The sequence below is a fragment of the Psammomys obesus genome, unplaced genomic scaffold, assembly GCF_907164565.1.
Source record: "Psammomys obesus unplaced genomic scaffold, mPsaObe1.curated_primary_1811, whole genome shotgun sequence".
In the NCBI taxonomy this organism is placed as follows: Eukaryota; Metazoa; Chordata; class Mammalia; order Rodentia; family Muridae; genus Psammomys; species Psammomys obesus.
In genome coordinates this window covers 1332663-1347387 of record NW_026596406.1, presented here as the reverse complement: position 1 = coordinate 1347387, position 14725 = coordinate 1332663, and the positions used below count along the sequence as shown (strand labels likewise).

General features: G+C 48.6%; 2 protein-coding genes and 1 pseudogene across 5 annotated transcripts in view; 2 read left to right on the top strand and 1 right to left on the bottom strand.

Annotated features, from left to right (window-relative positions):
• Uevld (UEV and lactate/malate dehyrogenase domains) overlaps nucleotides 1-1963 on the bottom strand; it is a 29601-nt gene extending 27638 nt beyond the window's left edge. For all 4 annotated transcript variants that reach the window (XM_055597648.1, XM_055597653.1, XM_055597650.1 and 1 more), the window contains exon 1: nucleotides 1902-1963. In XM_055597648.1, coding sequence (XP_055453623.1) covers nucleotides 1902-1943 — 42 coding nt within the window. In that variant the 5' untranslated portion in view covers nucleotides 1944-1963. The remainder of the gene's footprint in view (nucleotides 1-1901) is intronic.
• A 2466-nt stretch (nucleotides 1964-4429) lies between these two features.
• Nucleotides 4430-4992, top strand: LOC129669436 (60S ribosomal protein L18-like; annotated as a pseudogene).
• Nucleotides 4993-8858: 3866 nt separating this feature from the next.
• Nucleotides 8859-9592, top strand: Misfa (mitochondrial sheath formation associated). The gene is made up of 2 exons (XM_055597646.1): nucleotides 8859-8976; nucleotides 9500-9592. Exons 1-2 carry the CDS (start codon nucleotides 8908-8910, stop codon nucleotides 9590-9592), a joined length of 162 nt encoding a protein of 53 aa, XP_055453621.1. The 5' UTR covers nucleotides 8859-8907.
• Nucleotides 9593-14725: the final 5133 nt, after the last annotated feature.

The following is a 14725-nucleotide window of genomic DNA, read 5'->3' as shown; positions in this document are numbered from 1 at the left end:
TAGGGTATCCAGGAGGCCTGGCTGGTTAGGGTATCCAGGAGGCCTGGCTGGTTAGGATATCCAGGAGGCCTGGTTGCTTAGGGTATCCAGGAGGCCTGGTTGGTTTCTGTCTGCAACACACCTTCCTCACCGCCAAACCACAAACAAGAAAATTCATGGGCTTTAGAACAGACAAAATAATCTTGAAAATGAACAACAACAACAAAGGGTTGGAGAAATCACAGCATTATCATTAACTACAGCAAAAGTGAGACAACGTGAGTGCTGGAGAGGGTGTGGGGAAATCACCCCCACCACCTAGCCACCCCGCTGTGCATACAGCTACACTGGAAAACAGTTTCAGGGTAGCACAACAAGCCTTTGATCCCAAGCACTTGAGAGGCAGAGGCAGGAGACTCTTGGTGCATTTCAGACCTGCCTGATCTAGATAAAGAGGTCCAGGCAACCTAGGAACATAATGACACTGTCAAAAAGTAAAAATAAGTAAGTTAATGAATAGAAAATTAAGTGAAAAGAAAAGGTCCACAGGTTGGTGAAGGCTCTGTAATTAAGAGCACCTGACACTCTTCCAGAGGACCGATTCACTTCCTAGTACCCATACTAGATGGCTCAAAACCTCCTGTAACTTCACTTCTAGGGACTCTAACACCTCTTTTGGCCTTCACGGGCACCCACACATGACACACAGTATACACATGCACACATGCACACACACACACACACGCATAAATAAAAATAAACCTTTAAAAATGGAATGTTACACCTAAGGATAAAGTGGTACAGTGCCTGCCTCATGCCGGTAAGGCCTATGTTCAATCCCTGATAACACCCACACACACACACAAATGCTTTGGCTACATTTTGGCAACATCTAAAATTTAATAACATTCACATTAAATATTTGTTTTAAGGTGATCCATCAGGGACTAGACTATAATAACATTTTTTAAAAATATATAAACTAAAGAATATCCCTGTCAAAGAACGCTTGGGTTTTATAAATAATTCCGATATAAACATTCCTCCACCAGGGAATGCTCACACCCCCTGAAAGGGAGACAGGCAGGGTAGTAATAGTACTTTCTTTCTTTCTTTTAGTATTTTGAGACAGGGTCTCATTATGTAGCCCTGGATGTCCAGAAATTCACTATGCAGACTACTAGGCTGGCCTCGAACTCTAGAGAGCTTCCTGCTTCTGCCTCCTGAGTGTCGGGATTAAAGACGTGTGGCTTTTTCTTTTTAAATGAGAATGTTTACAACCAAACTCAATCAACCTACGCCTGTAACTGTAAAAACTATTTGAATCAACTACATACACGATTTCAATCTTGGGAGTTCTTGAAACTTTTTCAGGTGTAAAGTGTCCCAAACAGAGAGGGACACCCCAACGCTCAAGGAAATCGGCACAGATGATGGCTCCTCCAGCGAAATCGGAGCAGCCAGGATCACTTAACAAGGTGACTTCTGGAGGAGCCCGGCCCGACGGCCGAGAGTCAGGAATGCTGAGCATCCGGGCGGGGGGTGGGGGCGGGTGAGCCTGGGGGACGGAGGAAACCCTCCACCCCTGTAGGCTCAGTAGTTAGCGGCCTCACTGCTAAATGAGGGGGATACTCGCGCTCCGCAGCAAGCGCGGCGGAGGATCGCTTCCACGCTGATGGCCCGGATTGCCCAAAGCAGGAAGAGTCATCTGCAGGAGTGACTCGTTCAAAGCGGGGGAGGTGTGCCGCCAGCCTGTGACCCCAGCGCCGGAGGCCGCGGCAGGGGGCAACAGCGAAAGCAGACGGCCAAGGCAGCACAATTTTGGAAAAAAGGATATGGCGGGGGAGTGGGCCACAGACGGACAACGCGCGGTGGCCGGAGCGCCGGGTCCCGCCCGCACCCTGCCCAGCAGCCGCCCGCACCTTGCCCAGCAGCCGCCTCACGCCCTCACAGTCGAACTCCATGGTCGGCAGAGCAGTGTACTCCGCGGCGGTGGCCGCGCCCTCTCCGGAACCCGCTGGGGACGGAGGCCGCGCAGGCCCAAACCTCGGCAGAGGACGGTCCCGCCCCTTCCAGCGGGCAGACCCGGGGTAGGATGCACGCTGAGGCGGCGCCCCGCCCCGCTGCCCCAAGCCCCGCCCCGCTGCTCCCAGCCCCGCCCCGCTGCCCCGCCCCCGCTACCCCAGCCCCGCCCCGCTGCTCCCTGTCCCCGCCTCCCCGCTCCCAGCCCCGCCCACGGGGGCGGGCTCTGCGCCAGCGCTCCGCCCAAAGCCAGGGTTGACCGCAGTCCCCAGCGCCCTGACCGCGGCGCCCCGCGAGGCGGAAAGGCACGGCCGCTCTCCTGGGAACACTTGAGTTCAGTACAGAAGGGGGTGAGGGACGGATCGTCAGAGCCAAAGATTGTAGCTGAACTTGCATGTTCAAGAATCAGAGTTTCGCCGAGAGGTGGTGGCGCACGCCTTTAATCCTAGCCGAGGCAGGCGGACCCACAGAGAGAGTTTCAGTACAGCCCAGGGCTACACAGAGGAACCCTCCCTGTCTACAAAAACCGTGAATTAATTTCGGAGTAGACAGGGGGAGTCTAGTAAAGCTAGTGAAGCTGATAAGACCAAAAGGCCAAGACGTCCACAAGGAAAAAGTTCCCTCATTTATCAGGCTCTTGTTAACTTTTCGTGGTCAAGACTTTCGACCCGGGCCTAGAGAGTTGCGCAGTTGGCAGCCCCTGCTCCTCCAGAGGACACGAGGTCGAATCTCAGCACCCGCCCGACAACCGGCTCAACTCCGGCTGAAGAGGTTCTCACGCCCTCTTCTGGCCTCCGGGGCACACACGTGGCGCCCTTACGTACTTGCAGGCAAACACCCATACACAGAAAGTAAAAATAAATAAAAAATAGCGACTTTGGCACGGCTCACCCCAAACCTACTACACAGAAATTAGACTCCCTTTTCCGAGAAGCCTCACCGACAAGATTATTACAATGGCTAGGAAGCTAGGCTCGGGAACAAAGCGTGTCAACCGTATGTGACCTATGCTTGGCTTTCACGCTTTTGGCCCACGCCTGCACGTTACAGCTCACAAACCACCTCATCCTATCACCCGAGAAGGAATCTGAGGGCTGAGTACACGACCACATTTGAACACCAGTCTGACAGCCCATCCTCCTTACCCCGCATAACAAGTGTGCCTTGTGCTTTTGTATCGTTTTCATTCTAATGTCTCCGGAAAGCCTTTGTCCAGCAGCAGTCAAGACCCCTGCTGCACCTGAGACGAGCCCCTGATCTGAGGCTCCTCCAGCTTCACAGCTAGCAAAACCCACCTTAGTTCCTTTCATAGTGCGAGCTGGGAGGACGGCTCAGTAGCTATGCCAGTCGTAACTGGCTCCAGGGGTAGAGGGCATCTCTGGGCTCCCAGGGTACAGGCGCACAGATAAATAATTTTAAAATGGGGTGGAGAGATGGCTTAGCTGTTAAGAGCAGTAGCTGTTCTTGCAGAGAAACAAGGTTCAATGCCCAGTACCCACATAGCAGCTCAATACTACTTGGTAACTCCAGCTCCAGGGCATCTGGACGCCCTCTTCTAGCCTCCTCAGACAGCAGCTGTTGGGGTGACTCGAAATATTGTGACCTTGTCTGATCTTAGTATTCTGATGGCTTTTGTCCAACAGAAGAATGAATTGACCCAGCTCTGAGCCTCAGGGCAAATTCTGTCGGTAGTGAGCTTAGCTATATGACAAGCAACTTGATATATACATACATACATACACACACACACACACACATACATACATGTATGTATCAGGCTGCGTATATAAAGAAAAGAGTCATGTAACAGGACTGAACTTTTTGGGGGGATTTATTTGGGGCTGGAGAGATGGCTCAGTGGTTCAGAGCACTGGCTCTTCCAAAGGACCTGGGCTCAATTCCCAGCACCTGCACGATGGCTCACCACTCTTAACTCCAGTTTCAGGGGATCCAGGGCTGCTTTCTGGCCTCCATGGGCACCAGGCATGAAAGTGGTGTGCAGACAGACATGCAGACAAAACACTCATACAGATACAGATAAAATTAAAAGAGAAAAAAAAATTATTCAGCCAGGTGCAGTGGCCCACGCCTGTAATCCCGGCACTAGGGGAGGCAGACACAGGCAGATTGCTGTGAGTTCAAGGCCAACCTGGTCTACAAAGCAAGTCCAGGACAGCCAGGGCTACACAGAGAAAAATCTGTCTCAAAAAGCAAAACAAAACAAAAAGTCTGGAGAGATGGCTCAGAGGTTAAGAGCACTGCCTGCCCTTCCAAAGGTCCTGAGTTCAATTCCCAGTAACCACATGGCGGCTCACAAGCATCTATAATGAGATCTGGCGCCCTCTGCTGGCCTGTGGGTGTATAGCATGTGTATATAAATCCGGCGCGGGTCTGTCTGTCTGGACCTGGCCGAGCAGGAGGCACCATCATGGGTGTTGACATTCGCCACAACAAGGACCTGAAGGTTCAGCGCAAGGAGCCCAAAAGCCAGGACATACACCTTCGGCTGCTGGTCAAGCTGTACAGGTTTCTGGCCCGACGAACCAACTCCACCTTCAATCAGGTTGTGCTGAAGAGGTTATTTATGAGCCGCACTAACGGGCCACCTCCGTCCCTGTCACGCATGGTCCGAAGGATGAAGCTTCCTGGCCGAGAGAACGGAACAGCTGTGGTTGTGGGGACGGTCGCAGATGCTGTGAGGATTCTAGAAGCGCCCACGCTGAAGGTGTGTGCACTGCGAGTGAGCAGCCAGCAGAAGTCGCCCTCAGGGCTGGGGGTGAGAGCCTCACCTTTGACCAGCTGGCCCTGGAGTCTCCCTAGGGCTGAGGCACCGTGCTCCTCTCTGGTCCTCGGAAGGGCCGAGAGGTGTACCGGCATTTTGGCAAGGCCCCAGGGACCCCACACAGCCGCACCAAACCTTAGGTCCTCTCCAAGCGCCGGAAGTTCCAGCATGCCAGAGGCCGAAGAGTCAACCAAGACTACAAAAACTAACCCCGGATTTTACTGTTATTAAAAAGCTTTCGATGTTGAGAAAAAAAATACATAAATACTTTTTTAAATTAAAAAGAAGAAAAAACGAATCAGGTTTATTTGTTTTTATGCACGTGTATACGCCTGTGAGCTTATGTAAACGCACCACGTGCGTGCCAGTGCCTCGGAAGGCAGAGGGCATCCAGTCTCCTGGAACTGGAGTCACGGGCACGTGTGAACACTTGCTATGAATCAGACCCTGGTCCTCTCCTGAGCCGTCTCTCCAGCCCCAGAAATCTGACGCACTTTTGATCCCATAGCTCCACTTTTAAGATCTGTCCCACAGCTGTAGTGGCACAGGCCTTCATTTATTTCATTTTTATGTTTTGGTTTTTTGGGACAGGGTTTCTCTGGGTAGCCTTGGTTGTCCTTGTACACCAGGCTGATCCTGGCACATGACTTTAGTCCCTACACTCAGAGCCGGGTGAATCTCTGTGAGGTCCGACACAGCCACAGATACACAATGAGCCCCTGTTTGGGGGCTCGGGCCTGTGTTATAACAGTGAAAGTGCTGATGGTGGACGCTGAGGAGCCCAGTCAGTTGACCACTTGAGCATTAAGGACCTGAGTTCAATCTCTAGAACCCACTTAAAATAGCCAGGCTTGGCAACCTGAGCTTGTAATGCCAGAGATGGGAAGGAGGAAACAGGTGGGCCCTTGGAGTTTTTTGACCAGCCGATGTAGACAAATCAGCAAGTTCCAGGAACTTAATGAGAGATTCTGCTTCAGCAACAAGGTGGATCTCCATCGCCCACATGGTGTAGAGGGATTGTAATCCAGCAACATGGCTACTCTGTCTGGGTACAGACATGCCCGTACCACATACGTTTAATCCCAAACAATGAAGGTAAAGTTAGTTTGTACAGGAAAGAACCCATGTTTGAAAGTGATGTCTAATTGAGAGGCCGATAAAGTGATGAATCAGAGAAAGATTTGACAGAATGAGTTAAGATAGGATAGGCCCAACTCTCATCAGAAACAACAGGAGAAAGAGGCCTTAGAAGAGCAACACAGAGGGAGAGAGGGAAGAGGCACTTTTACCAGCAGAGTTTTTCAGAGACAGGTTGCAGAGAGAGAGAGAGAGAGAGAGAGAGAGAGAGAGAGAAAGCTAGACACAGGTGAAGACAGAGTGAGCAAAGGACGAGGAGCCAGAAGATTAGAACCGATTGCTAGAGTTAGTTTGAGGTTAAGCAGAGCGATTCAGTAAGAAACTGAGAGAAGCCAGATTAATTCCATCAGCTTGGAGATGGAGTTTGAGCCAGAACAGCTGAGTTGAACCAGCCAGCCTGAACTCAGAACAGGAAAGGGTGAGCTTATTCAGCAGTAAGTCTCAGAGGCTGAAAACATTCTAGGCCTAGGTTAGATTGTATGGAGGCTGGAAGCTTCCCAAGCCTAGGTTAGCAGGAGGAGGCGGTAGGCCTCAGAGACAACAATTAAATCAGGAGGATAAGAGTTCCTTTTACAACATGGTGTCATGCCTATCTGAAACTCTAGTTCCACAGATCTGATGCCCTTATCTGGCCTCCACAGGACCACATGTGTGAGGTGCAGAGACAATGCACACAGGCAAAACACCCACATATATAGGATCAAATAAAGAAAAAGAAAACAAAAACACTCTGGAGAAATGTGGAAGACATGATAGTTTAGTTCCTAGCACCAGCATGGTGGTCACAGCTGTCGTAACTCCAGTTATGGGGATCCGGATGACCTCTTCTAGTCTCCAGGACTCAAGCTGTGTACAGACATACATGCAGGCAGAACACGCCATGCATATGGGATAGAATAAAATAAAAAAATTATAAAAGAAAGTGCAAAAGTGCACAAAATGCTCTCTGGAACCCAGTGGCTGAGATGGGGTGTACATGATCCTTGGAGGTGGTCAGAAATGGATCCATTTTGATGGTAGTACAAGACTGAGGGTGTATTTTTCAAATCTCAGAAGCATTTTTCCCCACACCAAAAATGAGTAAATTTTATCATGTGTAAATTATACCTCAGTAAGACTTCTCATTAAAAGAGAGAGAGAGAGAAGCTGGGTGTGGTGGTGCAGGCCTTTAATCCCAGCACTCAGGAGGCAGATATCTGTGAGTTTGAGGCCAGTGAGGTCTACAAAACAAATTCTAGGACAGCCTGGGCTGTTACACAGAGAATACTTGTCTCGAAAAAGAAAAGAAAAAGAGGAGGAGAAAGAAGTGGAGGAAGAAGAGAAGAAGCAGCAGCTGCTAGACATGGTGATGTATCTCTTTTAATCCCAGAGCTCATTCAAGGCAGCCAGGGCTACACAGAGTAAAAGAAAAAGAAGAAAGAAAGAAAGAAAGAAAGAAAGAAAGAAAGAAAGAAAGAAAGAAGGAAGGAAGGAAGGAAGGAAGGAAGGAAGGAAGGAAGGAAGGAAGGAAGGAAGGAAGAAGAAAAAGTGCAAGTTTTGTTATAAAGCTGTCGTGAACTCACAGCAATCCTCCTGCCTTAACCCCCCTTGTGCTAGGATTACATGACACCACATATGGTTCTGCAAGATTCATTTTAATGACCCGTTTGTATGGCTACAGGGAGAAAGCAAGTTTCTCAGTCAGGCAGGACCCTCCGCAGCCTTCTGCATGGATGTTTGGAGTTGCACACATATGGGAAGAACATGAGTATGAGTAGAGAGCGGATGTCCAGCACTAAGCAGTATGTGGAGGTCAGAGGTGACAAAGCGGGTGCTGTTTCACACAGACTCAAAGAGAGATCTTTGGTGGTGTCTGATCGAACATTTAGTTCCAAGGTAGGAGCTAGATCATAATCAAACACATGGGAAAACGTGTACATTGAAAAGGGGGAACTTAGCCGGACATGGCATCACATGCCTGTGATCCCAGCACTCAGGGAGGCAGACGCAGGCAGATCTCTGTAACTTCGAGGCCAGCCTGGTCTACAGAGTGAGTCCAGGACAGCCAGGGCTACACAGAGAAACCCTGTCTTGAAAAACCAAAAGAAAAACTAAAAGAAAAAAAGAAAGGAGGGACTTGCATGTAGACCACTTATTTAGGAAGTTTGATCATGAAAGGAAATTGGTCCCAGGACAGTTGGGAAGCAAACCATTGTATTAATTGGAGGCTTCTTTCTTTCTCTCTCTCTTTCCTTTCTTTCTTTCTTTCTTTTTTTCTTTCTTTCTTTCTTTCTTCATTCTTTCGTTCTTTCCTTTCTTTCTTTGAAAAGACCAGAAAAGCCTGTGGCTTTTGATAGCCTAGAAAAGAGGACCAGTGAAGAACTGAGCATGGGCACTGAAGAATTTGAGTACTAAGTGCTTTGAGGAAGCTTTGCTCTTCTTCCAGAGGATCCCCATCTTCCAGATAGGAAGAGAGGTCTTGGGATGAAAATAGAGGTAGATGGAAAAAGTGGATTAGGGTCCAAGGACAATGTTGGCTATGTAGCAAGCCTGACGCCAGCCTAGACTGCGTAAGACCCTGTTTGCTTATTGGCAGTGATCATCGTGACACACCTCTCCAAATCTGATCTCACATTGGTAGAGTGCCCTGGCGCGGCTGGCGTAAGCTGCGTGGGCATTCTGGGCCTTCATTCTCTCACTGGTGAAATGGGCTGTAACAACGTACCACCTTGTGGTAGTGCTGTACAGTAACACACACAAAGAGCTTACGGGGGGGGGGGGTATCTATGGCAGGCTGAATCCGAGCCTCACAACCAATGATGTCACAATGCCTTCCCAGACTCCAGCTTCCTCAGTAGAGAGTCTTAGATCCTTTGGAACCAAGGAATGGAACTAACACACGACCCGTCTATCAACTGAAGGTTTCATGAGTTCGCTCCCTTGCCAAGATCTTGGCGAACAGTCTCTCACTGTGTGATTGTGGCTCAGAAATTATTTTTCTTTTGGTAATGATTGTGCTGGGCTGGATGCTTTTTGTTGGGCTTTCGGCCTACATGGGAACATTTCCAGAGGCCATGGTAAGCACCAGCCTCCCGGCCTTGCTGGGTCTGGCTCTGCCTCATGCTCCCATCTTGGATTTCTGTTGAAACAGGAGAGGTTTTTGTTGTTTGTTTTTTAACCACTGACTGGAAGTCAGGATGTGACAGAAACGAGGCTGGTATATTCTCATCCCATTGGGGCGTCCTTCTTAGGAGGGCTTAATATCTCCTCCCTCTGCTTGGATAGATAATGTCATTTGTATCCAGGCTTTATGACATTTTTAGGTTTTGTTTTGATTTGGTTTTATTTTGAGTTTTGTGGTGGTTTTTTTTTTTTTTTTATAGCATTTTACAGCTCTTCTGGACACAGTGCCTAACTTCAGAGTATCAAACCAAGTACATGAGGAGTTTCTGTGAGAGACAGTGGGCTGTGTGTGTGTGTGTGTGTGTGTGTGTGTGTGTGTGTGTGTTTTGAGCAGGCTCTCCCAATCACAGAAACACTGACTGTCCTTGGCGTCAATGGGTGGAGTCATGTCTAACTCTAATTTTCTTTCTGACTCAGCCTCCAACTCTGAAGTGGAAAGAGAGGTGGCCTGTTCGGGAGAACAAGCTACGACGAAGGAGCCAAGCTGTGGAGGAGGAGCTGCTGTTGTGAGTGATGAGGTCTGTGGGGCTGGGTCCCCCGTCCTCAGTCTCAGGGGGCCAGTTTTACCCTTCTGGGATTCAGGCATTTTAGGGGAGAGGACTGGGGGCTTACTGCCGGGGATGGCAGGCTGAGGGTCAGCTGCCCGCCACCAGCCATGCGTCACAGGGTTCCTCCTGGGCAAGACCCATTCATTATTCCGCTTTCACAAACACTGTATTAGCATAGTTTATCATTCATGTATAAAACAATTATATTAAAGGATCTGTGTATCCATGTATATAATAAACTGATTGTATTACCCCCCTCCTCTTTACTTTCTCTGGTTTTCCTCCCTCATCTCCTTTCTCTTTCTAAATGGAGCCTTTTCTGTATCTCTTTTTTCCTAAAGATTATTTATCCAGCATTCTGCCTGCATGTGTGCCTGCACACCAGAAGAAGGCACCAGATCTCATTATAGATGGTAATGGGTCACCATGTGGTTGCTGGGAATTGAACTCAGGACCTTTGAAGAGTGCTCTTAACCTCTGAGCCATCTTTCCGGCTCCCTATCTTTTTCTTTTTCTGGGACAAGCCCTCACTTTCTAGCCCCTGGAGCCCACTAGGTAAATCAGGCTAGGTAACTCAAACTCCACCACAGAGATCCACTTGCCCCTGCCTGCTGGGTGTTGGCTTTACAGTCATGTGCCACGCTACATGGCTCATGAATGAGCAAGGCCATGCCATCTTGCCACAACCTTATTTTGTACCTGCTGAGACACCTCTCAGCCTTCTGCCCGCCCCTCTACCCCCCAACAGCCATATCTTCCTTGGCAATAACTGTTTTGCCTGTGCAAGCTAAAACATAAAGCTAAAATAACTAAGGGGAAGTGTAAATCAAAGATGACTGTCATGTAGTATCTGGAAAACACTGCTGAGTTTTGCAAGAAAACAGATGTTACTAGGCCACCCCAAAACCCTCACAGATGGTGTAATTGTGGCGTTTGTCTTTTAAAACGCTGTACATGCTGGGTGTGAGGGCACACACCTGTGATCCCAGCACTTGGGGGGCAGAGCAGGCGGATCTCTGTGAGCCCGAGGCCAGCCTGGACTACAAAGCAAGTGCAGGACAGCCAAGACTACACAGAGGAATCCTACCTCAACAAAACAAAACAAACAAAAGCCATGCTGTACACCTGAGCTTGGGCACTAAGAGACATTTTGGAGGCACAAGCCCACTCTTGGTCTGGCCATTAATAAATGGACTCAGATGCTTTTAATTGGCATAATCAGTGAGGTTGTCGGTAACTTCTTCGAGTAGATCATTTCAAAATGAGCACTCATAATGCCTGTTCGGGAGGACTGCGAGGCTCGAGTTAAAATAAACCCGAGATCAAGCCCTAACTTTGCAATTTGCTGAGTGAACTTGAGAGTTTTAAATCTTCTGAATGGTGGTTTCTTCACTGGCACAATGGGAGTTATCTTGGTCTCTTACTATTTTTGTGAATATCACATTTTGGGAATCCATGTAAGGTGTTTAATGCAAAGCTTCAAAGTTAGTAAACTAAAAACTGAACTAAGTGAAATGAGAACCTCTCAATGAACACTTACTGGTCTCAGTGGCCTCAGGTACCTGTACCACTGTGCCACCCCCTCAACGCTGCTGGAAAGCCAGGCAGCCAGGCCTCTGAGGGCACTGCTCTCAGTGTTAGAGAGGACACCCTGTCAGCAGTTTCACACCTGGGCTTCCAGCACTCCACCCGTTTCACCCAGATTCTTTTTTTTTTTTTTTTTTTTTGAGACAGGGGTTCTTTGTGTAGCCCTGGCTGTCCTGGACTCACTCTGTAGACCAGGTTGGCCTTCAACTCACAGCGATCTGCCTGCCTCTGCCTTCCAGAGTGTCGGGATCACAGGCGTGCACCAACTCACCTGGGTTGGTGAGTTTATTTTAAGAGCAGTGCCATTGTTAGAGAATTTACTCTTGGTAGTCTCGATATGCTGAGTCAAAAGCAAAAGGATTTGGGGGAAACTACCCAAGAAGGCAGGGGCAACCCCAGCCTCAGGTATAGTAAGGGCAGGAAATGACAGCTGGCCTTTGGTTCCCCGTGAGCCCCGCTGGTGCAAAGCGGGGGTTTGATGTGGGTGTGATGAAGTGACATGTGTTCAGCTCAGCCATTGCCACAGAATGTGACTCTAAGCCACAGAAATTATTCCCTAGCTGTGAGGGAACACCAGAAGCAGCCCGTCCTGTCTTTCAGGAGGCTGAGGCCACATGAAGAGGGCTGGATTGTCATTTCACAAAATGCAAGACTTTTCTTCTTTGGGTAGCTTAAGAGTAACCTAAAGTTGTTGTCCACCTGGTTGGTTAATTCCTCCAATAAATCTGGGTGGTTTTGATTTGTTATTCAAAGCCTTTGATTTGTTTAAGCCAATACACACCAATCATATAATGGCTTATTAAGGTGTGACAGTATCACCTTTTTTTTTCCCCCCAAGACAGGGTTTCTCTGTGTAGCCTTGGTTGTCCTGGGCTTTGTAGACCGGGCTGGCCTCTAACTCACAAAGAGCCACTTGCCACTTGCCTCTGCTTCCCTGAGTGTTGTGATTACAGGCTTGCGCCACTGTGCCTGGCTGAGAGGAGCTCCCTTTTGAAATTTCTTTCATCCAAACATACCTAGCATCCTGGCTAACCCACTGCTGCTCTCACTCTTGAGGCCCTGGTGTCACAGGACCTGATGTCACAATTGCTGTCTGGGCTTTGCCTCCCGAAATAGCCATTTTAGTTTAGATTAAACCACAGAGCTCACCAGTCAGGAACTGCCATGCTTGGCCACCCACTTTCCGGTCTGGAATGAAGCCAGAGATTCCCAGGACACTTCAAGTAGAGCCAGGCCTTCCAGTAACCCGCCCCGCCCCCAGCAGCCAAGAGGGCCCACCATGATCGTTGTCTTATGGATGGTTCTCATTGCAGGAACGATGTGGAAGGGATATAAATATCCCCCAGGAGGGGTAAGTGTACTTTGACTTCTTTACTGTGGGAGAATCCCTGGCTTTACCACAGGAAGCATGAAAATCGAACCCTACTCACCTTAGAAACAGATTCCTTTCAGAATGTGAGAAAATGCTCCTGTAACTTACCTGCTTCTGCTGCTAGCTACTCTACTTAGAACTGGGAGCTTTCTAGGTTTCTTTCATGTACTTATTTTTTAGTGAATGAGACTTTTAAGGACCAGTTGTCTCCCATAGCCTAAGCTGGACGCAAGCGAGCTGGGAATGGACCCGAGGCTGCCTGGGTCCTCCTGGACGCTAGGCAGCTACAATCTGAGCCACTTACTTATTTAAGAAGTAGGTAAAGGGCCAAAGCCAACCTCTGTAATGCTGACAGGATGTTTAAAATGTTTAGCCTTCAACGTTATTTCCTAGACCAGCCCACTTCTGCAAACCAGCCCCGAGTGGGTTCTGGTGGCAGACATCTCTGAACTGTCAGCTCCCACAGTTGTCAAGCACCTCTTCCACAGAGCCCTATACCCTAGCAATGCCGGCGCCTCCTGACATAATGCTTCTCTTCCCCTCAGACCCCTCTGGAAATAAACAAAGATGACCCTGGTGAAGTCATGCAGCTGTGAAGATCACTGAAGTGCACAGTTCCTGTTGTAGGTTTCACATAAAGTAATCGCACATTATTTTGTCATATTCTGTGTGGTTACCACACTTTTTAAGATGAACTAAGACAACATTCTCTTAATGGAGACAGGGTGAGTCAGTAGGTGAGTGACTAGGTGATGACCAGGTTCTACTTGTCGAAGCCTCTAAGGCTGGTACTGAAGGCCAACATACCTCCTTTAAATTGTCCTCTGTTCTGTAATCATAATGATGTATGCATAATGATTTTTAGACCCACTTCCCAAATAACATACCCCAAGTCCAGGGTCCAAATGTAAAAACGACCCCATGTGGGGAGGGCAGTTGTGTGTGAATGACTCATTTGATATTGGGAGAGATGCTAAAGTGAGATTTCAATCCCTCACCCGAACCTGCTGAAGCTGGCTGGGTACAGGCCTCATTTACAAAGTGACTAAGAGAAGCTCAACAGCTCAGGCGTCTGGCCAGCACAGCAGTCAGATGCAGGCTATCTCCAGGAACACTCATGTCTTATGTGTTAAGGCCAGGGTCAAACAAGATCAATGTTGCTCCCTCACCTAAGAGGCGAAGAAGTTTCCCAATGAGTCTTTTAAAAGATTGTCTCCCAAGTACTGGGACTCAATGCAAGTGCTGTGTGCCCTGGAGGCCAGAGGCCTCTGGTCCTCCTGGAGTTTAAAGTTTAAGTTCCAGGTGGTTGTGAGCTGCCCAATGTGGGAGCAGGGAATGAACTCATGTCCTCTGTAAGAGCTCTTGGGTAGCTCATGCTCTTAACCTGAGCCAGCTCTCTAGACCTCTCAGGATCCTTTACAAGATGGCTTCAACTCTCAATGTGATTCAGTGAATTTGAGTGCAGGGATAGAAGCCTAAGATTCAAGCAGCTAATAAAACAGGAGTCTGAGCCTCGACTTTAAGCCCTCTAAAATTGAGATGAGTGAGATGGTGGTGGGGAGGATGAGATGGGGCAAGAAAAATATTTTGGTGACTGATGATTCCACTGTAAGAGAACAGACCTGCCCCAGCAAAGCAGCCCTGTACTTTACCCAGAAAACACTGTTATTTGATATTTTTACCATCTGTCACAAGGTTCTGCACCAAGAGGGTTATGCTGTTTGTGCGCTTGCCTGTGTGGAGACCAACAGTCAGTGTCTGTCTTTTCTCATTCTCCACCTTATTTTTGAGGCAGTGTCCCACCGACCCTGGGACTTGCCACTTTGATTAGACTGGCCGGCTGGAGAGCCAGAGTACTGGAGTTAATGTATGCCACCATGCCTCCCTTGCATGTGGGTGCGGCAGCTCTGAATGCAGAGACTCCTTTTTGTGGCAAGCACACAGGTTTACATTTCAGTCTATCTCCCTAGCACCTAATATTACCCTTCCTATGGGAAGGAAAATGAATGCAAAATCAGTACATGCAACTCTTAGTAATTTGGGGATCTGGACACCATTGTCTTTCGTATTTCCCACATGATCTAGCCTCAGCACATTGCAATGGGTCATTAGCTACATTCTCTGCATGTATGGTCT

What these genes read in the sequence shown, in the direction of transcription:
- Misfa (XM_055597646.1), top strand. Translation starts at nt 8,908, where the DNA reads ATGATTGTGCTGGGCTGGATGCTTTTTGTTGGGCTTTCGGCCTACATG. An exon ending in GAACATTTCCAGAGGCCATG is followed by an intron (nt 8,977 to 9,499) that starts GTAAGCACCAGC and finishes TTTCTGACTCAG; the next exon opens with CCTCCAACTCTGAAGTGGAA.